Genomic DNA, 21,862 nt, shown 5'->3' with positions numbered 1-21,862 from the left:
GGGACACTGGGCGCCCAAACAGAAAGGCCTTTGGACCTTGGCTCAACCCAGCCATGGGCCCCCGGGGCCTGCCCTCCTTGTCCTTTCGGGGCCCAGCCAAGCAGGGAAGGAGAGGGGCCTTTCAGCCTTCCTTCACCGGATGGATCGGGGGAGGTGGGGAGCCCTGGGGGCCCAGCCCCAAGGGGAGGCTCCCGGCAGCGAGGAAAGAGGGCTCTTTTTCTCTGTATTCCAACTCCCATCCTCCCTCCCCCACACGGCAAGGCTAACCCGCTTTCAGACCGCTTGCCCAGCCAAGGCAGTCTGGGGAGGGGAGGGGAGGGTCTTGGGGGCTGGCCAAGCGGGCTCTTGCCCCGCTTCATCCCGACTTGCCTGAGGCCAGGCCAGCGACTCCGCCCCCGACGCCGACGAAAGCCCCGCCCCCTCGTGCGCCACGCGCCGAGTCAAAGGTCGCGGGCGGCGGGGGAGGCGGAAGCGGCGGCGGCGGCGGGGATTGTGCGGTCATTGGGCCGCCGAGATCTGTCCGGTTGGCGGTGCGCGGGCCCGGGCGCCCCCCGGAGCGGGCCCTATGAGTGTGTCGCTGGTGGTGCTTCGCTTGGAGCTGGCGGAGAGCTCGGCCGTGCCCGGCGGCTTCCCTTACAGTGCCGCCGGTAGGGCTTGGCTCGCTCCCCAGGGGCTCCCGCTCCCCTGAGCCCCGCCCCGCCCCCTGGCCAAGGGCTTGGGACTTCAACTCCCAGCAGCCCCCTCGGCCCGGGAGGGGGAGGCTCCACACTTTTGGGGAGCGGGGGTTCCGAGGCAGGCTGCCTCCCCCCCCCCCTTTTGAGCCGCCTTGACGCCCTGCTACAGAACCCTGGGATGCTGCGAGGCGCCGGGTCTCCTGGGCAGCGACATGGGGGGAGGACTACAAAGCCCAGGGTTCCAGGCAGCCCTCGGAGGGGCTTCCGCAGACCAGAGGGGCCCCTTGGGACACAGCTTACTGTTGTGCCCCCCCCCAATGTATTTGAGAGAGATTTAGGGCTGAAAGAGACTGCAGAAAGAATCCAGCTTGGAACCGCGTTGACCTCTCTGGCTCAGGGCTAGGGGATTTTGGGAAATGTAGTTTGTTGTGGCACAGAGCTAAGAAAGAAGGCTCAATGTCTCACCAAACTACAGTTCTCAGGGCCTTAGTGACCTTCCTTCAGCGCATGGGACTACAGCTTCCCTTGCTCCTGGCCAGCTGAGTGGGGGGAGTTGTAGTCCAACACACTGGGTGCTGGGTTGTGGCTCCCCCTCAACTTCAGGGTAGTCTATATCTCATACATTCAGCCATTGTCCCCCCTTGCTGGGCTCTCCTGCTGTCTGGACAGTTGGGGACAATGGGAGTGGTAGTCTCAGCCGACTGGAGGCCTTGAGGTTGGGGCCTGGAACACATTGCGGGGCAGGCTGCTGGCTCCCATCTCCTTCTGTTGTGTTTGATGGTCTTCCTTGTCAGGCTGCGCTGGCTCTTTGCCTTCACTCTTGGGCTGTGAGCTTTGGCTGGCAGCTCTTGACCCTTTCCCAAAAACAAAGACAAGCAAGTTCTGTAGAAGAAACAACAAAAAAGGGAAGGCCAACATTGCCGTTACTTTAGAGACTTGAGTTAGGCTGTTGCTGCATGTGCTTTAAAACTCTGCCAGTGTAGTGGCTCTTGGGGCGTTTTGTTAGGAAGGAAACAGCTTAAAACAAACTAATGTGTTTGAGAGGTAAACAGATCTCATTCTTCATAGAAAAGGTGTGTGAAACAGGTGGTTTCCAGCTTTGGGGGCTCCACATGTTTGGGATTCCGTGGTAAGAACTATTGTTAGGTTACAATTGCTGTCACTTGACTATTCATAATGTGCTGGAGTTTGCGGGGAGAAAAAAGAAATGGGATTTCTGCCCCCCAGTGTTCCTAGGTCCTCTTTATGTAAAAGGAAGGTGTTAAGACTGGGCTGCTTCTCGTCGTCCTACAAATACCAGTCCAGGTGAAGCTGTTGTGTAACAAACAACAACAGCCTAAGCAGGAGTCTTTCCAGAAAACAGGGTAGTGCTTAAAGGTGTGGCTGTGGTTTCATAGCAGAGATGGACAGGAGAGATCACCTTCTTTTCCTCTGCGCTGGGCTCAACTACAACATGAGGAGAACAGCGGGGAGAAAAGGCTGGTTCCTGAGCTCCAAACACTCGGACTATTAGGTTTCAACTAGGGCTGTATCCACACTGGAGAAATAACCCAGTTTGGCACCGCTTTAACTGCCCTGGCTCAAGACTATGGGATTCTGGGAGTTGGAGTAAACAGATCTCATTCTTCATAGAATAGATTCTGGGAGTTGGGTGTGGGGCCCCAGAGCGGAGTCAGCGTGACAGTTGGCATCTTTCTGTCTTCTGTTACATTCTACTCCACTCCCACAGCGGTGTTTAAAGAACTGTGGCTTTAGTATCACTCCAAGGGGATTGGGACCACAAAAGCTCATGCTAGACTAAGTCTCTAAGGTGACGCTAGGTTCATTTCTACCCCACCAGATGTCTTTTCTTTTTATGTGTGTTGCACAATGTGTTACGCGCATTAAAGAATAGCAAAAGAGGGCTGGGGAAAGTACTAGAAACAGAGAAGGAGGAGAACATGTCATGGACAGGCCTTGACAACAAATGCTTTGTCATACCAAAGTTAAATGAAACTCAGCCCTTATTAATTATTCCAAGAAGAAAAGCTCAGATACCTCTCTGTGTTGCTGGCTCTAGTGTGTGTCTATAATGTGCTTTCTGGTGTTCCTTGTATCTGTCTGGTTTATTTTTAAAGTGTCTCTTAAGAGCTGCTACACTAGGTCATAGGTGTATTGTGGCTCAAATGATGAAAATGGGGAGTGATGGGGAAGAGAGGGAACATGAAAACAAAAAGCTCTGTGAATTAATGGGACTGAGGCAGCTTTAATTGACTGTCATCACTCAGGTTTTGCAGGTCTTGTCTGGCTACGGTTGTTTTGCTCAGGGTTCTAGAGGTTCCCATTGTAATGGCATGAATCACTGTTTCTGCTTAGCCACTGAGATGTCTGATGAGGAAATCCAGCAGAAATCGCTAGCAGCAGCGACAGCCTCCTTAGAAGGCAAAGCGCCTGTGGAGAGAGCAGCCTTAATTCACCAGCATATTGGTCGCAGGGAGATGACAGATATGATCATTGAGACCATAAAGCCTAATGCAGGTATTTATAAAACACTATTTTGTGCTTGTAAACAGCGCAAGTGCCCAGGGACTTGCACTTCAACAAAATGTATAAAGAGGTTTTCAGGGTGTGGGAGAGGAGGATTATTAGACAAAGGCAGCTGTGTGCGTTTGATGGTGGAAGCCAGGGCTGTGGAGTTGATAATCCAAACCTTCCACCCTGATCCTAACTCCTCTGTTTTTCTACTGCCTGGCTTCTTTATAAACAGCAAGTGTATGTTAGGAATGACAAATTCAGTGTGGTAAAAAATGGCAGCACAAAGCATTTCCTCACCACTGCATGAATCATCAGACTTCTTGGACTGATAGGAGATAAAATATATTTATTTGAAATATCTGAATAAGAAAGCTTTCCTAAAATCCTGGGATGATAAACATGCAACAAACTAGACATTGATATATTTACCATATTTTTATAACGCAAGTTTTTATTTTGAAGCCAAAGTCAGTACATTTCAACCGACTCCACTCACAATTGCTTCTGGCTCGGCACCCCTTTGCTTTTGGGGGAAGTGCAGAATTGGAATAAGCGCTTGAGTTAGGCTAGAGGCCCTGGTGTAAGATCCCTTTTAATAGTAAAACATCTGTTGGACCAATCTTAAAACAGGTGTCTTGAGAGCTACTGCCCTGGTCCCTGTATCAAGTAAGAGTGACATCAGGTAACAAACAGGGAAGTTGGAGGAGAGTTGGTTTTCTTTCTTTTCTCCAACTCAGGGACATGCCCCAAATGATCATGGATGGACAAGGGGGTTGGTAAAATACCTTGTGTGCTTGTAACTTTAGACTTGTTTGCAAAGGCTGTTGATGTTGGAGTTCCAAACAATCACATAACTGATGTTTGATTGTTGATTTTATGATCGGAGAAAGGAGTAAAGAAAAAGACATGAGCAGGAATTCACTCAACACCCCTGACTCTACTGTTTCAAAATCCTTTTTTTAAAAAAGAAAAATAGATCTAAAATTCTGTCCAGAAGTTCACTTGATCTTTTGGGCCACTTTTCAGCATCCAGAGCCTTAAATGCACTTTTCCAGACATAGCTGACAGCCCTGACAGAAATGTTTCTCCCATGGCTAGGGGCAGTTTGGTCTTTACCACTCTGCAGTAAGTGGGCTGAGTACATTTATTCAGGAGAAAACCCCATCGTGGGATTTCTGTTGAGAAAACATGTCTTTGATTTAATTGCAGAGGAACTTGTGATCTTTTATGACTAAATAACCTGGTGATCCAGTCTACAGGACATTCACTCAAAACGCCACCCATCAGTTCTGTTGACTTCCTTAGAAATACTTCTGAGTAAATTACAAACTCGTTCAGAAGTGTCAAATCCTCCTGTTTCCAACAGGCATGCTGTCATTGAATATCCTGTAGAAAATGTTGTTTTGGAAGTGTTGTTGAAGTTTTCACAGACCCAATTTCTGACTTGTACATTTCTGGATTCATAAAACAGATGAAGTGAAAGTGGCAATGGAAGAAGGGAAAGCTTCTGAGGCTTCTTCTTCAGAAGACCGAAGCAAACATGATGGTGGTATTGGGACAATCCTGGATTCCCCGTCAAAGCAGCTGCCGGACCAAATTTCTTTCTTCAGTGGCAATCCATCTGTTGAAATAGTTCATGGCATCATGCACCTCTACAAGACAAAGTAAGAAAAAGTGTCTTGCCTCTTATAATGAACAGTTTTTGAATTAAAATGAAACCAACATTTAGACATCCACCTCCAGTTTTGAAAACTTGGTATTTTTGTATTAAATAGAGGTTTAACATATTTAAAGTTTGAATTACACTTCCAAAAAACTTCCAGGAGCAGTAACACATCTTCCCTCTGCTCTTGAATATTTATTTATTGGTGAGAAAATGGCCTGGAGAGCATAGACATGGCCACTGCCCCACACAAGCCCTCTCCATTCTGGTATGTGCACCAGTTAGGATTGTCCAGCTTCTCTTTTGCTCTGCATGCACTGAAAATGCTTTACATCTTGTACAGTCACCTTCCCCATTCTAGTGCCCTTTGTATATGCTGGGCTACAACTTAAATAATTTCTCAGCAAGCAGAGCTTGCTTTAACAACACTGGCTGTAGGATATTCGGAATGATAGCCCAACACATTTGAAGGGCACCACCTTCTCAGAGGTGCCTGTAGAGGAAGATCAGCAGTGGAGCTCACAGCTCCTTCCCTGTCAGGCTTATCTTATGACTGATCTTTTTGAGACAACTAGGGACACGCTTTCCTGGAACATAGTTTGAAAAACCACTGGAGTGATAACAATTGCAGGTAACCATGCTTGGTATAGTTTGCTGCCCAGTAAGGAATTGATCAGTGGGTTCGTTCTGCCAGAAAGCAACAGAACCATTTGGGTAGCACCTTCCTTTGTCATGGCCTTGCTATACAAAATATCTGTGGTCTGGGGGGGGGGGTGTCTTACTGTATCTTCTTCTTATTCTAATGCTGTGCAAAGAGATCTTGTAACACCTTTGAGACTAACTGTGCAAAAGAAGTTGTAGTATGAGCTTTTGTAAACTTGGTCTGCTTCCTCATTTGTAGCTCATGCTACAACCTCTTTTGCACAGTTAGACTCAAGGAACCCTTTGCTTACTGATGTTCCAGACTAACATAGCTGTGTCTCTGAATTTTACTCTTAAGGCTGTTGGGTTGAAACCTTTGAAATGCTGACAAACTTTACTGATGTGTCTGCTTCTTGTCTCATGCAGCAAGATGACCTCCTTAAAAGAAGATGTGCGGCGCAGTGCCATGCTCTGCATTCTCACGGTCCCTGCCACAATGACCAGCCATGATCTCATGAAGTTTGTGGCTTCCTTCTACGAAGTCATTGAGCACATGAAAATCATCCGAGACTCCACCCCGAACCAATACATGGCCCTGATCAAGTTTAGTACGCAGGTAAAAATTACAAGATGAATGGCTGCAGACTAGGCCCTTGAGCATTTGAAAAGGTTGCATTACCTTCTCGTTATGTGACTCTAGGCTTGGGTAAGCTATGTATCTTTGTTTGCACCTTAGGAAAACTACTGTTTCTCTTTCACTCTCATGGGTCAAGTGTTATTGGTGACTGAGGTACAGCCATTAGATAAACAGCTAGTGTGGTGCACCTGATCCCCTGAGGCCATTACCATCTGTGAGACCATACTAATGCATTCACCATTCTGCTTGCTTCAGTAGATTTCTACAGTCCATACATTCCTTCTGTAACATTGTTCTAAGGGCTACAAAAGCCTTGGACCAGGAGACTTAAGTTCATCTCTGCTTGGTTACAAAGCTCACCAGCTGACTTGGTACTAGACCTGTTTTCACTTAATCTGCCTAACAGGGTAGCTGAGAGGAGAAGATGGTTTGGAAGGAGGCATGTGCTTCCCTGCAATCCTTGGGGAAGGGGGAACCTGGCTCTGACGGAAAGGTACAGCTCTTCTTGTCAGTCCACCTTTTCCCAAGACGTTCAGCCCCATCTCCAGTTGCTGATGGAGACCGTCTGACTTCCTGCTTCAAATGGCTCTGAAATGCAATTACGGGATGTAGCAGAAACAGTTTCCAGTTATCTGCATGATTTAGTTTAGATGTTTGGATGGCTGTGGGCTTTGCATATCTAAAATCATACTGATTACTAAAGTGAGAAGCAAGGCACCAGGAGATATGTTCTCTAAAATAAAAGCTGGTGATCTGCTCAGAAAAGTCACTGAAGTTGCATGAGAGAGGGAAAAAAGTAGAATCTTTAGGAATGCAGTGTTGTCCCTGTTTGGCAAACCCTAGGGTGGTTAAAACATTAAGGTGTTTTTTAACTGGATTATGATGCCTGGGGGTCTTAACACCTTTTAAAGCTTTTTCTTAATATTGAGGGTGTGCAGTTAATATTTTCCTAACTGGTTTTGAACTCTGATGTATGCCTTCCTTCTAAGGTAACTTATGAAAACTGTAAGCATTAGAAACTGTCTTCCTAAAGAGAAATGTTTTCTTGATTTTAGTGGAGCTGTGCGAAATGTCTCTGGCTTTTTGCTGTTAGGTCCTGTGTCCTTTATATCAAACCTTTTCAGTCTCTTTTCTTTCACTCGCCTGTAGGCAGATGCAGATAGTTTTTACATGGCTTGCAATGGCCGGCAATTCAACTCCATAGAAGAGGATGTTTGTCAGCTGGTCTATGTAGAGAGAGCAGAAGTCTTCAAGTCAGAAGATGTAAGTTTCTTCTTCCTTTTTATGGAGTTTACCCTCTTTCCAGGATGTGCATCCTCTGATGCTTGCCTTTCAACTTTCATAAACACAGTCACATATTTCTCATAAAATGGAAAATGCTTGACCAAATTCTTCAAGCATATCTACTTCCTACACTTTATTCTCTATGCTTTAAACTGATTGAAAAGTTTTGAGAGAACTATTGCCTCTTGGGCCCCTTCATGTTGCAACTTGTAATTTTTATTGGGGATTTAATGTAGTTCTCACTACAAAATAACTTGCCTCTGTTAAGTTTTTTTTTTTTACTCTGAAACATAATTTAGTACACATCTCTTGCCACTGTAACATAGGCCTGAAACACACGGGCCAAAAGAAGTGGCTTCCAGCTACTTTGGGGACATAGTGTTTACATGACGCATCCCAAAATGCCGCAAATGGCTGGAAGCTACTCTGAGGCCGCCAAAGGTAATGCAAAGCTGCCACAAAAAGGAGCCACTTAGATCTGGCTCCTGCAGCACATAGCTTGGGACCACCGCACCAGCCTGCTTTGGAAACAGACTGCATGGTCACCACGGTCCCAGCATGATTGTGGCCAGAGGCCACTTTTTATGGGCTGTGTGCTTCACTCCAGAGTGGGTTTTGAGATGTGTTTTGGTGAGCGTTGATTTAGCAAGAGAGGGCACACAGTCAGTGAAAATAATCATGCATGTGCCAAATTCACTCTCACACACTGAGGCTGGACAGGTTTTTAGTTTTCATTGCAAATCCCAAAATATGCCCCTGAATCTGTAATAGGCAGATTGATAGGGGAAAGGATTCCCAGAAGGTAGGAAATCCTATTCACTGACTTTATCCTGCCTTTGCAGTAATAAATATTGTGCAAGGTGGCTGACCATCACTGAAAACGAATAAAATAATCAAACCATTACAATCATCAAATTAAAGGGCCAGATTAAAAAGTACAGCTCTAGAGATGTAGGTACTTGGTTTATGCCATTCTTGGCATCTCAAGATATTATCTTTATCTATATTATATCTGCTTTTGTTAACAGTTGAGTCTTGCTTTGTGACTTCCTTCATTTTACTTCTGTGTCTGCCTGGAACCCAGACCTTTCTTTCTCCTTTTTAAGCATGAGGCTCTTCAAATGTTTTGAATTTCAGCTTTCAGAATCAGAATCCCTTACCATTGGTCATGCTTACTGGAGGTTTTGTAGTAGAAATTCCTCCAGTTTGAGTCCAGCTGTTCTTCTGGCTCTCTAAAATTCTTCTTTTTTTACATGCTCCTCTATTCAGCTGTTGAGAGGATAAATGCAAGTTGGTGAAACTTCTGTAAATAGGTTGTAAATACATTGTATTTTAATCAATTTACACACTTACTTATTTTATATCCTACCATTCTCCCAAATGGAACTCACACTGGCTCATCGTATGAGTTAAAATACAACAGTGGATAATGCAAAAGTTAAAAATGATCGAACAAATAATCATATTAAAAATATGAATTAAAAACATTTTTTCTAAAGGGAGTTAAACGATAGTAGTAATAATAAAAAAACATACTTTTAAATACAGTCCACCTCAGTTAAAAGGCATGCTGCAAAAGGCAGTTAATACCCAAGGTTCTAAGTAAAGCAAAACGTCTTGCTGAGAGGGACCAACCTAGCTTCCTGGGAGAGGGAATTCCATAGCCTAGGAGCATCCAACAAGAAGACCTTTTCTTGTGTTCTCACAAAACATGTTGTTATGGTGATGGGACAAAGAAACAGCCCTCCCTGAGGATCTTAAAACTCAGGCAGACTGACGTTGGGATAGCTGATGTGTTAGATGATAACTATTTGGGAAGTTGTCTGTCCCACCACATGGCACCCTGATCAGAGATGTATCTTTCTTTTCCTGAAGGGGGCCAGCCTTCCTGTCATGGACCTGACTGAGCTTCCAAAGTGCACTGTCTGCCTGGAGAGAATGGATGAATCTGTCAATGGAATTCTTACAACGCTTTGTAATCACAGCTTCCACAGCCAGTGTCTGCAGCGCTGGGAGGACACCACGTAAGATACTCACTTGATTCAGCTTGGTGCAGGCAGGGGTATGCGTAGAAAGGAGGAGGCACATGTAGCTGCTGGGATATACTTGTCAAGGGGAAGGGTTTGCTCTTTCTAGTTTTTTGTGGGTTTTTCGGGCTATGTGGCCATGTTCTAGAAGATTTTCTTCCTGACGTTTTGCCAGCATCTGTGGCTGCCAGCCACAGATGCTGGCGAAACGTCAGGAAGAAAATCTTCTAGAACATGGCCACATAGCCCGAAAAACCCACAAACTATGGATGCCGGCCATGAAAGCTTTCGACTTTACATTTGCTCTTTCTGTTGTAAAGTAGTGCTGCTTAAGGATTTGGTTCTTCCAGAAAATATTTTGATACCCTCTTTTCAGTAGGATCTGATATAGCCTGTTCATTTGCCCTAATGGTCAAGAAGTACAGCTTGAAAAAACATGTCATGTTAATTCCATGTCACATATAAATGTTTTAGAATTTGGGATTCTGCTGATTGTGAGTTAGCGAGATAGTGCACATGACAAAACAGATATTCCAGTAGAACATAGCTTGAATTTCTTCTTAGCTTCCTTTGTTATCCATCTGGCAATTGATTCATTATAGAGGTGCTACAGTGGCACTGAAGCCACTTCTTGAGATGAATGCTTCTGGAATATGTCAACTAGTAAGTTTGGCTAGCTTGTATGCTAATGCCAGTTTGTCATTCAGAAGCCTGTAACAAATTTCTGAGGAACATAGTCTGTAGACCACGCCTGTATTAGACCCCCTTCTTATAACCTTGTGAAGGTTTGGAAAGAGGATATGGCAAAGTGAGATTTGAGACAGTTGGAGAACTCCCCTTGCAGAGGTTCTCCAGTGCTTAGAGCACACTTGTCCAAGTAAGCTCCAAAGAAGCTGAGGTTTGGATGCTGTGAGATCTAGGAAGGCTAGCTTTGTACAAGCACTAATAATATTCATCAAGCGCCTCCAATCATTAGGTATTGTGGAAGACTTCTAAAACCAGGCCCTGCCTGTGTGTTTAGCATGGTAAAGTTAACAACATCCTCCTTTCTTTTCCAGGTGTCCTGTATGCAGGTATTGTCAGACGCCTGAACCTGTAGAGGAGAACAAGTGCTTTGAGTGCGGAGTCCAAGAAGTGAGTGGGCTGGTGGGGAGAGGTCCTGGAGGAGGCCATTGACATTATCTATCTGTTGTGAGGGTGTTGTCTTTGCAGTAAGACTTGTATTAGTATGGAGATACCAGTCCAACCTCCCCTGAAAGTGTTTTGAAGTCTTGTTGGGAGAGGAGTTGGAGTAAGGAGGCATCAGTATATTCACTCTTGAGAAGAGTGTATGTCTTGATCTTGAAAGATGGAAGTATATGGTGTGTTTATTTAATGGGTTTTAAAATGTTTGTATTGAATAGGCTTCAGCTGTACTTTTTAATTTCTTGTGAGCCACTGGGAGTGTTATACTGGGAGGAAGATGGATATGTGTATGTGCCTTCTAGTCAAGTGTCGATTTATGGCATGAATTTCATAGGGTTTTCTTAGGCAGAGGAATCCTCAGAGGTGGTTTTGCCCGTTCCTTCCTCTGAAATATAACCTCCAGCACCTGGGATTCCTTGACGGTCTCCTGTCCAAGTACTAACCAGGACTGATCCAGCTTAGCTTCCAAGATCAGACGGGATCTAGTACCTTTAGGGTATTTAGGCAGGTAAGGTGGGATACAAATTAAATAAACTAAGCAGCATGATCTTATGCACTTTTACTTAGAAGTAAATCCCACTGTTCTACTTCCTTGAGTGACTGCTGAGGTTGAGTGTGTCTTCTGGTGTTTCAATTCTGATCACTCTTTTCTTATTCAGAATCTGTGGATATGTCTGATATGTGGGCACATTGGCTGTGGGCGCTATGTGAGTCGGCATGCTTACAAGCACTTTGAAGAGACGCAGCACACCTATGCCATGCAACTGACCAACCACCGCGTCTGGGACTATGCTGGAGGTATTCTCCCTTCCTTTAGGCTGTTTGGGGTATAGTCAGAGCTAAATCCTAGAGTGTGTGCTTATGTGGTCAGTGGCAGAGCCTTTTCCCTACAACAGGGGTAAGCATCCAGACCGCAAAGTTTTTTTATTATAGTTCCATAGTCCCTCACCAGGACAGAGATGTAAAATAACCAGAAAGTTTGAAACCTGTTTGGGGGGGAGAGGGAGGAATTGAAACATTTTGGAAAAATGGAAAAATGCAACTTTAGCCACTTCTCTCCCTTGAAAGAAAACATGCTGCTTAAATGTCATTTATAACTTACCATGCTCGATATACAGGTATACCTGAGTTAATAAAGCCTCTGACAAAGAAGCTCCTTTTTACATGCTCACAGCCATCCTTTATCTTCCTTCTCCTCTGTCTAGCTAGGGGTTTTTATGAGCATTAGTATGGGGAGGATGGCGAAGGACTGCTGGAGGACTTTGAGAGTCCGGTTGCAGAAGCATATCTGCAGTAAAAAAAGCAATAAAGCTTGAGCTGGGTAATAATGGGATTCTGTTCCAGCTGATCCTACTGTCGTGGGTTGCCCCTGCCTACAGCAAGCATGGTAAACAGCAGCTGTCTCCAGAATCCCTTACAGAGCATGTTGCTTGTCAAAACAGAGAAAAGAGGAAAGCAGACCCCCCCCCCCCCCGGGCATGTTAAAGAAGCCTGGTTCTAGAAGTTCATTATTAGCCTCTGGCCACTTCTCCTTTGGCTTCCTTCAGAACGTTCTTCCTCTGTTATAGTTGTTGGGAAATGTGTGTTAGATGTCCAGCAAGTTGTTGCCTTTCTCTCTAGACAATTATGTCCATCGGCTGGTGGCAAGCAAGACGGATGGAAAGCTAGTCCAGTACGAGTGTGAAGGGGATATGTGCCAAGAGGAGAAGATTGATGCCTTACAGCTTGAAGTAAGTCTGTTTTGGCTTTCCTGCCTTCTTACTGTTTTTGTGGGGGAGGGTGTCTCTTCCTCTGACTGGTATGATGAGTGCCTTGGTGAGTGTTTCTCAGGTAGCCCCCCCCTAAATCTGGCTGCTATGTTTCATGTATGTGTGGAGTGGGCATTTGTGTGGTGGCACAGTCCTAAAGATATGTGCTGGGGTGGAACCATGGTGGGGTTGAAGAGTGGCCAGATTGCCAAGGGAACCTGCCCTTTTCAGTGGCATCTTTCTGAGTTTGGGGGCCTGGGGGATTTTAAGGACAGATTTTTTCCTCCAATTATTTTATGTTCATATGTCAGATGCCACTTTTCTCCCAGTCTGGGCCCCAAAGTGGTTCCCACATGAATTAAAAGAAGGTATGTAAATTAAAAATTATTAATAGAAAATTAAAAAAAAACTAGCTGCCATATGAAATCATAAGTACTTTAAAACAGTATAAAGTAGTTTAGGACCGTGGCAAGGACAATAAAAAATGGAGCCTGTGCACCCCTTTAAGAAGGAAGAGTTCTCTGTAGATCAGGAGGGGGGGCATTGTGTGGTGCTGTAAGCATTGTTGGACTAGATCTCCCAGCATTCTTCACCCTTGTCAGGGCTGCTGGGAATGGCAATTGAGTGACACCTGGAGGGCTGCAGGCTTCCCACCTCTTTCTAAGAAGCTGGCCTCTTGTTACCCAGGCTGTGACCGTCTCTGTGTCTGATTTTCTCTCCTGAATGCAGTACTCATACTTGCTGACAAGTCAGCTGGAGTCGCAGCGTATCTACTGGGAGAACAAGATTGTCCGAATAGAAAAGGATACGGCAGAAGAGGTGAGTCTTGTGGGGTCAGTGATGCATTTGCCTGCTGGATAGCAAGGGGGGAAGAGCTGTCGGGTCGGTGGCGCCATGGGGGCAGGAAGGGACTGATGCATGCCACTGGTCTTTCCAGTTCGTCCTTTTCTCAGAGAAACTCCAGCTATTTAAAGGCATTTATTTGTTTTATTTATTGATTTTATTCATTTATTTCCTGTCTTTCCCCCTCGGTACAAACATTACTCAGTTAACAAAGCCTCTGGCAAAGATACTCCTTTATACAGAGTATTTTTATATCTGTCCAGCCCCCTTTCTTCCTTGTCCTCTGTTTAGCTGGAAGATTTGTTTTAGCAGCAGGACCATTGGCAGAATGTTGATTGAGGGCTAGAAAAGCAGATTTTTCTGTGCTGGGTTGCAGCAGTGTGTTTGCAGTAAACAATACAGCTTGTCCTGGGGAAAAAATGTTAAGACGCACATCACAATCAAAATGTTTTAACTTTTCCTCTATCCCTCTGAGGCAATGCATTGTCTAGCATTCTATCTCTGGCCTCTTGTCACTTGATACTATATCAAAATATTCCACAAGAGGGCGCTTTAGGTAGGCAACTTGCTTTCCTCCAGACTTCAACTCCCATAATCCCTGACTTGTGACCCTGCTGGCTACAGCTTGTGCGGGTTGTAGTTCAGAGTCTTGTGGCTTTTTTCTAGCCTTGTCTACTTTGTGTGTCTTTGGAGGACACAATGTCAACAGAAAAGAGTCCTGTGATTCTGTTGATTACTGTAGCCGTTTTTTAAAAGGAAAAAAAATTGCCTAAATCTACTTTTAAAAATTCAAATCATGGGGCATGAGTTCCAAGAGGAATGGAACTTCCTCTGCCAACAAATTCTATGTAGGTTGACTGCTTTTTGCCAGACCTGGGCTATCACCAGGTCCTCTGGTTAAATATTTCTTTGGTTTTGATGCCAAGAACACTAGCTTAGGCTAAACCATGATTGCTGCAATAAATCTCCTTTACCGGAAGTAGCAGCACTTTTGTATCAGGGTCTTCTTTACTATTTTTACATGTGAAATACAGATCTTTGCAAACACAAGGGTCCAATCCTCAAATTGAAAAGCAGCAACTGTTCATTTACTTAAATGTAAATAGTATGCGTTCCTTTATGGGTGTTCAGTATAGTTGTACCAGTTTTGTTACCTAGCCATCCTGTGAAGGTAGTTTTTCCAGTTATACACCTGTTGCCTCCTCCAAAAGTTGCCTGCTTTGAGCTGATGGATATTTTGTCATCATCACAGTGCAGATTGCCCTTAGGTTGAACTGAATTGCAGTTGATATGTGTGCATGAAGGTTTGCCAGACGTTAGATTTCAATTCCTTGAAGCCACTATGGCCAGTGATGAAGGATTCTGTGTGTTGTAATCCAGTGGTACTTGGGGACTCACTGGCTGGGAACCACTGTATTGCAGTACTTCATTTCTAAATGTATCCAATCCCTACATCTGTGGGTAACTGTTTATTAATCTTTACAGAATCATAAGGCTGGAAGACACTCCAGAAGCCATCTAGTTTAAGCAAGCCCCTGTCACGCAAGCATACATAACTTAAAGCATTCCCAAAAGATGGCCACCCAACTTTTCTTTAAAGGCCTCCAAAGAAGGAGAGTCCACCACCCTCCAAAGCAGTCTGTTTCACTGCTAAACAGCTCTTAAATAAAGTTGTTCTTAGGTGGATCATTTTGTTTTGTAATTTGAATCCATTTCATTTATCTCCTAGGTTTTGGATTAACAGGCGTCGCTTGTTACCTCTCAGTTTTCTCTTCTCCAGACTAAACATACCCAGCTCCCTAAACCCTTCTCCACAGGACTTGGTGGTTTCCAGGTTCTTATATATGATGTCTTGTAAACAGGGACAGGTTGAGGCATTAATTGATCACAATCAATACTGATAAAACAGGTTTATACGGATGCAGTACATCTGGGGGATGATGCAAATTGTAATCCATCCTATTGGGAAGGTATCAGGTTGATGGGAATGTTTTGGATTATTTTGTATTTGACTATCTAGTGCCAAATTGTAATCCTGATCTCAGTGAGAATGGAGCTTCTGAATTTTCCACATGATTATAAAGGGGTGACACAGAGATCAATTTCCACTTTATCGGGATCTGTGTGGGAGCAAGACAGTTTGCTTTTGATAATTTCTTCCTTGCTGTTTCAAGTGCTGATAAGGGGGGGGGGGGTTGTTGTTCAGTCTAACAGTGTTGGTATACATCAGGGCAGCAGTGCTCAGCCTTGGAGGCTTCGGATAATTTGGACTTCACCTCCCAGAATCCCTGACTATGAACCATGGGTGCCTAGGGCTTCTGGGAGCTGGAAGTATGAAATATTTGGGGGACCAAAGGTAGAGAAGTCAAAGGTAACAGATCCCTGCCCTGGGATGCTTATAGTATAAAAATTAAAATTAGGGGACCCAAGAGGAAGGAGGAGGAACTGGAAATGAACAGGGGATGAAGGAGTGAAACTTTCACAGAAGGTTTTTTTGAGTAGGTATTTGCCATGAGATGGGTAGCATCTTGGTTGTAGAGAGCAGTGGTTCAAGACTGCCTTCTCCCACTGTTGCTTCTCTGTTTCTCCTCCCCCTTTGAAATTTATTTCCAGAGTCCCTCGGGGGATGGCCAAAGTTTAGAAATCTCTCAAAGGTACTCAACTTTCACACTGAAAACACCCATTTGGACTTCGATCTGCTTGAAATAACTCTCACTGTGTGTTCGGGTTTTGTTTTTTTAAAAAACACAGATTAACAACATGAAGACTAAATTTAAAGAGACCATTGAAAAATGTGACACATTGGAGCAGAGACTGAATGACCTGCTCAAGGAGAAGCAATCACTGGAAAGAAAGTATGTGATTCATGATATTCATTCCTAGGACATCAATGTCTCTAATAAACAATTTTGTGTGTGAATTTAACACAAGCTTGCTGCATCCTACTCCTGTTTCTTCACTGCAGCCATGAGATTTTCCAACTAGAGCCAGCTACAAAATATGTGGGGAGGCAGGCAGGCATCCACTAAGAATTAAAGTTTGTGTAGTGCCTCTGGGCACACGTTCAGCCCAAGGACAGGTGATCAGTACCTGATCCAAGCTCATATCTCCTGTTAGGCAAAAATGCATTCCTGATGTTACACTTTCCATTCTTTCTCAGCTGTGCAAATTAGGATCAGAGGGAGCTTTTTAATTGTTACTGTTTGCCAAAGGTTTCCAATTCCCAGCTGTCTACTGTACTGCAATTTGTCCCCAGATCTACCAGGAGATGCCCATGTGGGCTCTGCCCATCCCTGCCCTCAGTGACCCAGCAACTTCCCATAAGGCTGATGTCTTTGGAAATGTTCCAACTTCCATCAGATATTTAAAGAGCCATGTTACTGTCTCCTTACAAAGCAGCTCTCTTGGCATGAGTTCTTGGCCTGGTGCTTCTGTTTCTGGGAAAGTTACTTTCTGGAGCAACAGCTTCCTGACTCTCCCAGCCGAGATGGCCACTCCAAAAAAAAAAAAAAAAAAGAGTACCCTTTTCCTGAAGCTTTGCTGTTACCTGCTTGGAGCTGGTGGGGCGGATGACCAACTCCTTTGTCTTTCCTCTTCAGGTGCAGCCAGCTGAGTAGCAAAGTGTGTAAACTCACCACTGAACTGAAAGAGGAGCAGGAAATGAACAAGTGTTTGCGAGCCAACCAGCTCTTGCTTCAGAACAAGCTGAAGGAAGAGGAGAAGCTGCTGAAGGAGACATGTGAGCAGAAAGACTTGCAGATCACAGAGGTCCAGGAGCAGCTCCGGGATGTCATGTTTTACCTGGAGACGCAGCAGAAGATCAACCACCTCCCTGTGGAGGCGAGGCAGGAAATCCAGGATGGACAGATCAATATTGCCATGGCATCAGCCAGCTCATCTGCAGGGGGTGCAGGGAAGCCTTCTTCCCGGAAAGGTAGAGGCAAGAGGGGCAAGTGAGAGAGGTGGCAAAGGCAACTGACCTTACCAAAACTGGCCACGGGGGGTGGCCATGGGCAGAGTGAGAGTTGCCCCTTAGGCAACATAGGCACCGGAGTCTATTGAAGGATCAGTTACCACTTTCCAGATCCTTTCCTACCCTGTTGCACTAGCCTGCGGCAGTTGACAGCCCAGAAGGCTCTTTCCTGGGTGAGCTAGCTAGCTTCCTTCTAGGCAGTCTATAATAACTCCTTTTGGCTCTCGTGCTTTATTGAACTCTCCCCACCTTCTTTTCCTAGTCTCTGCTGCTTTCCTGGGAACACTGTTCAGTTGTAGCTGTTTGCTTGGAATTTCACTTTTTTTAAAAAAAAAATAAGAGCAACAACCAAAAAGGTCACAGAGCCTCAGGTTTATTTCAGGAGGAATGGGAAGGGAGGAGTGCAGCCTTTTAACCTCTTCCATAACCAGGGGGTAGGCCTCGACCCAGGACTTTCCTCTTCCACCAGACACCTGGCTGAATGTCGTCTTTGCTCAGAGCGTTGGCGAGGGCAGGTGGAGGAGCTGTGAGCACTGCCTCTCCATTTTGCCATGAAGCCTTTTTCCTAAACCTTGCTCCCCTTCCCTTTGCTCTACTCGAGTGCAAGCAGTGCCTAATGGGTTGCAGCCTCTTTTCCTCAGTACTTCCAACACCCCTTTCCTCTTGACAGTCTCTTTTTTTCTGCCTTGATACCTGACTATGCAGTACATGGGAATGCATGTAACCAAACTCTGCCAGAAAAGCTGCTTTGGGTGAGAGTGATTTGAAATGATGCACCCACATGGTGCCCTCTCCCCTGCTCTGTGACAACTCCACTTCATTGCCCCAAGCAGTGTTTCCATTGTAGGGCTCCAAGCATGGACGTTCCAATGCAGATATGCATTTGGAAGTCCAGGAGAGGAAGAGTTTCACCTCCCTGGTCCCCTCTACTCACTGCTGTGCTCCAAATCTCCCTTTCCCAAAAGAAGCAGATAATGAACAGAGGAGGGGCTCTTGGTAGCTGGTTGTATATGAATCAGAATTGGTCCTTTGTCAGTCGGGGAAGCACAATTTTAACAGAGTGAGCCTGATTTAAGAAGTTTAAAAGCCAAAAATACCCAGCAGTGATCTGAAGGGAGATGTCAAGGGCTGGAAGACCCTTTCCAGCTCCTGCTTTTGAAGTGTATGCCCTGTCTTTTCCACTTGCTGCTTGAGTGTGACCACAGTATCATTCACTGTCTTCTACTTCAAGGCCATTGTGAATGGCCAAGGCTCTGAAATACACACTTTGGCTTGTTTCTGCCTGCAGCATACCCTTTGAAATAAGAAAGAAAAGCAATCCACATTTCCTTAAAGGAAAGTTTTTTTTACTATGCCTAACTGTTGCTTGTTTGCTAGATGAGCACCTTCATTTTCTCGGTATTGGTATTACCCTCAGTGGCAAGTTTTCAGCTCTTGCAGACTGGCATAGCTATATGACCTTAAGCATTGTCTCCTCTGTTCTCCCTACCTTTGCCTGTGAAATAAGGATGATGTGAGTGCAATATTGGTGTGATGGTCATGGGAAAGTGTTCATCCACAGAGAAGGTAGCAGAGAGGTTCACTGTTTATGAACTGTGAAATCCACCATATGAGAAATTAATTTTGGGAGTACCAACAATAATTGTTTCCTAAATATGTTCCCTCCCTCCCATTGAATCTTTTGTTAGCAGGCTACTATGGTAACACCAGTGTAAGCCCAGCTGTACTTTTGCCTCAGTTTAGAGGCTTGTTCTCACATTTCATTTGGGTCAAGATCTGGGGAAGTTTTGCATTTCCTCTGGAGCGTTTGTGTTTTTAATGTAGTTTGTGGTCCAGATTTTTGAGAAATTGATGAGTTGCGAGTTGTTGGAAGTGCAAGAGACCACATGGGAGCTGGATGTGCACACTGTTAAGTTGGAAAAACTGTTGGCTGAGCTGGGAGTGGTCTTCTTTATTTGCAGGTTAGACTGGAGTTTGGCTGGCACTCAAAGGACCCATAGATGTGTACGGTACTTTCTAAAAAGATGTACTCTGCTGTACCACCTGCAATGAAAATCTTATTAAACTGGATGAAACATACACAGTGGCGTTTTGTGTGTAATGTATATTTCTGTTGGATAGCAGGAGTGCAATTTGACAGTGCAATGGGAGGTACAGCATAGTAGCAAGGTTGTGGGAGGAGGGCGATAGTGTGGTTATTCCAGAAGCTGTGAGGGCTAGGAAGCCAGTCAGACCACATAGTTCAGCACTGTGTACAAACACCTGGGCTGGAGAACAGGTGGCTCTGTAAAGGTTGGACTGCAGCTCTCAGGATGCTTGCCCATTGCTTTTGCTGGCCAGGGTGGATGGCAGTCGCAGTAAAGCAGCATCTGAAAGGCTGCATGTTTGCCATCCCTGGCCTGTGGTCAGTGACTGTGTTACTCCAGGATCTTTCCCAGGTCTATCTGCAGGTGGTGGGCAATGAATTGGCTCCTTTGTAATGCAACACACGTGGTGTGCCTCTTGTTACAAATAACCACATCGCATATGAACTTTCTCAGAGGTTTGGACAATAACCACCTGGTTTCGTAGTGCTCCCTTCTAAGTATTCATTCAAGTCATAAGCAATGAGCCATCTTGGTCTACTGCAAAATTCCTCATAGCAATAAGAACGGTCTGCCCTGGAACTCTACCTTCAGTCTACTCTAAGCTCCAGTGGCCTCAAAAGCTTGGGAAGTTTGAGCTGGTCCTGACAATAATGGTAGAATGCTGCAGTTGATGTTTTGATTCCTTTCCCCCCTCTGCCTTACCACTAAAGGAGGCGAGAAGGGGGAAATGCACATAACGCACAATGGAAGCCAAAGAGAGCAATACAAAGACTACATTGAAAGGGGAACAGGCCGGTGAAACAATCGTACAAGCCTTTGTCCAGTGAAGAGGCAATAGCAAGGGACGGAGCTTTGTATGATGGCCCTTGGGCTGGATTGAAAGGGGAGGAGGAGAGATGGGGGCGATCAGCAGTTCTCTTCTGTTTGGCCTGTTGCACATGGAAGAATGAAGAATGGATGGGAGCTCCATGGGTGAAAGTCCTCTCCACTGAAAAGCATGCTCCCTTGAAGAATCCAGTATGTAGCTTCAGAGTTTGCCTGGATTTGGTTACAGTCAAATCAGACTACTGGGAAGGCTCCCTACATGGGACTGCTTTTAATGCTCATCCCACTGGCTTTTTAAAAAACTAACTCATATAGAATCATAGAATCGCAGAGTTGGAAGAGACCACTAGGGCCATCCAGTCCAACCCCCTGCCATGCAGGAAATCCAAATCAAAGCGTCCCCGACACATGGCCATCCAGCCTCTGTTTAAAGACCCCCAAGGAAGGAGACTCTATCACCTTCCGAGGAAGTGCATTCCACTGTCGAACAGCCCTTACTGTCAGGAAGTTCCTCCTAATGTTCAGGTGGAATCTCTTTTCCTGTAGCTTGCATCCATTGTTCCGGGTCCTGTTCTCTGGAGCAGCAGAAAACAAGCTTGCTCCCTCCTCAATATGACATCCTTTCAAATATTTAAACAGGGCTATCATATCACCTCTTAACCTTCTTTTCTCCAGGCTAAACATCCCCAGCTCCCTAAGTCGTTCCTCATATGGAGTGATTTCTGGGATATTTCAGAACCCTGTGGGAATTCCAGTGTATTTCAGAGGTAATAATGCCCCACAGTTACAGAAGTTTTTATGGGCATGAATGAAACTTATTCCACAATATACAACATGCCCCTAGCAGGAATACCATTTGACAGTGCAATGGGAGGGACAAAGTCGGAACAAGATTGTGGGTAAAGAGAGCCAGAAAACATAGGTTTGTATGAGAATTTTATTTAATAAACCCTGTTTTAAGAGCCTGGGTGGTGTAGTGGTTTGAGTGTTGGACTATACCTCCAGCAGTTTCTATTCCTCTCAGGTTAGATCCATTGCTGATATGTTTAGTATCTGAGGTTCCTCAGTGATTAAGCACATTTCTGTTGGTCTTTTTTTGTTTGTTTGCGCCAGATACACAATTTGGATCTGGACTCAATATAAAGTACTGATTTTGATCTGTAACACCCTGCTGCAATGGTCTCTGACCAGGTTATGCAAAGGACAGCCGTAACCCGGATGAAACTGCCAGGGTCTTAATAACAGCTTCAAGAGACTCAGCCTTTTGGCAGCTATGTACAGTGACGTTTCCAATGTGTCCTTTAATGCCCCCCGCCTGCCCACCCGGTAAAGCATTCCTGTAGTCACCCAGTCAACAATGTCTCAAGCCATCGATCTTTAGTCTGGTGAGGTAGCAGAGAACATATCTTCCGGGGCTCCCCTCCAAAAAAAGGGCCAGGGGATGAAGGCAAATACTGCCCGGCTACTTGCGCTAGATTCTGTGCCTCCCATTCTTCTAATCCTTTGGGGCATCATGTTTCTTTCCCAAGTACAGTATGTAAAGAAACATCAGCTTGGCATGTGCATGCATGTTTGTGCGTGCGTGTGTACAGACATCTATTTTCAGCTTACTATCTAGGATTCCAGGACTCACTCCATTCTTTTAATAGCTCAGTCTCAAAGAACTTTTGCGTAACCATGGCTACACCTCCTTCAAGTTGCTCATGTGTAAAAATTGAATTTTACTTCTCTTTTATGAAAGAGCTTTAAATAGTACATGG

At 45.1% G+C, this 21,862-nt stretch overlaps 1 protein-coding gene across 3 annotated transcripts in view; it reads left to right on the top strand.

The window, feature by feature from the left end:
• Positions 1 to 19,265, top strand: part of BRAP (BRCA1 associated protein) — a 58,497-nt gene extending 39,232 nt beyond the window's left edge. For 2 of the 3 annotated variants that reach the window (XM_089489719.1, XM_089489718.1), the window contains 11 exons: positions 3,030 to 3,191; positions 4,660 to 4,852; positions 5,920 to 6,109; positions 7,280 to 7,393; positions 9,290 to 9,438; positions 10,500 to 10,575; positions 11,286 to 11,424; positions 12,247 to 12,356; positions 13,104 to 13,193; positions 15,969 to 16,072; positions 16,817 to 19,265. In XM_089489719.1, coding sequence (XP_089345845.1) covers positions 3,030 to 3,191; positions 4,660 to 4,852; positions 5,920 to 6,109; positions 7,280 to 7,393; positions 9,290 to 9,438; positions 10,500 to 10,575; positions 11,286 to 11,424; positions 12,247 to 12,356; positions 13,104 to 13,193; positions 15,969 to 16,072; positions 16,817 to 17,174 — 1,685 coding nt within the window. In that variant the 3' untranslated portion in view covers positions 17,175 to 19,265. Of the gene's footprint in view, positions 1 to 486; positions 648 to 3,029; positions 3,192 to 4,659; positions 4,853 to 5,919; positions 6,110 to 7,279; positions 7,394 to 9,289; positions 9,439 to 10,499; positions 10,576 to 11,285; positions 11,425 to 12,246; positions 12,357 to 13,103; positions 13,194 to 15,968; positions 16,073 to 16,816 lie in introns of those variants that run through there. The other variant, XM_089489716.1, reaches the window with a different exon arrangement.
• Positions 19,266 to 21,862: the final 2,597 nt, after the last annotated feature.

The sequence above is a fragment of the Sceloporus occidentalis genome, unplaced genomic scaffold, assembly GCF_023333645.1.
Source record: "Sceloporus occidentalis isolate IW3139 unplaced genomic scaffold, rSceOcc1.0.p SCAF_41, whole genome shotgun sequence".
NCBI classification, from domain to species: domain Eukaryota; kingdom Metazoa; phylum Chordata; class Lepidosauria; order Squamata; family Phrynosomatidae; genus Sceloporus; species Sceloporus occidentalis.
Note: the sequence above shows the minus strand (reverse complement) of the source record. Positions and strands in the feature narration are given on the sequence as shown.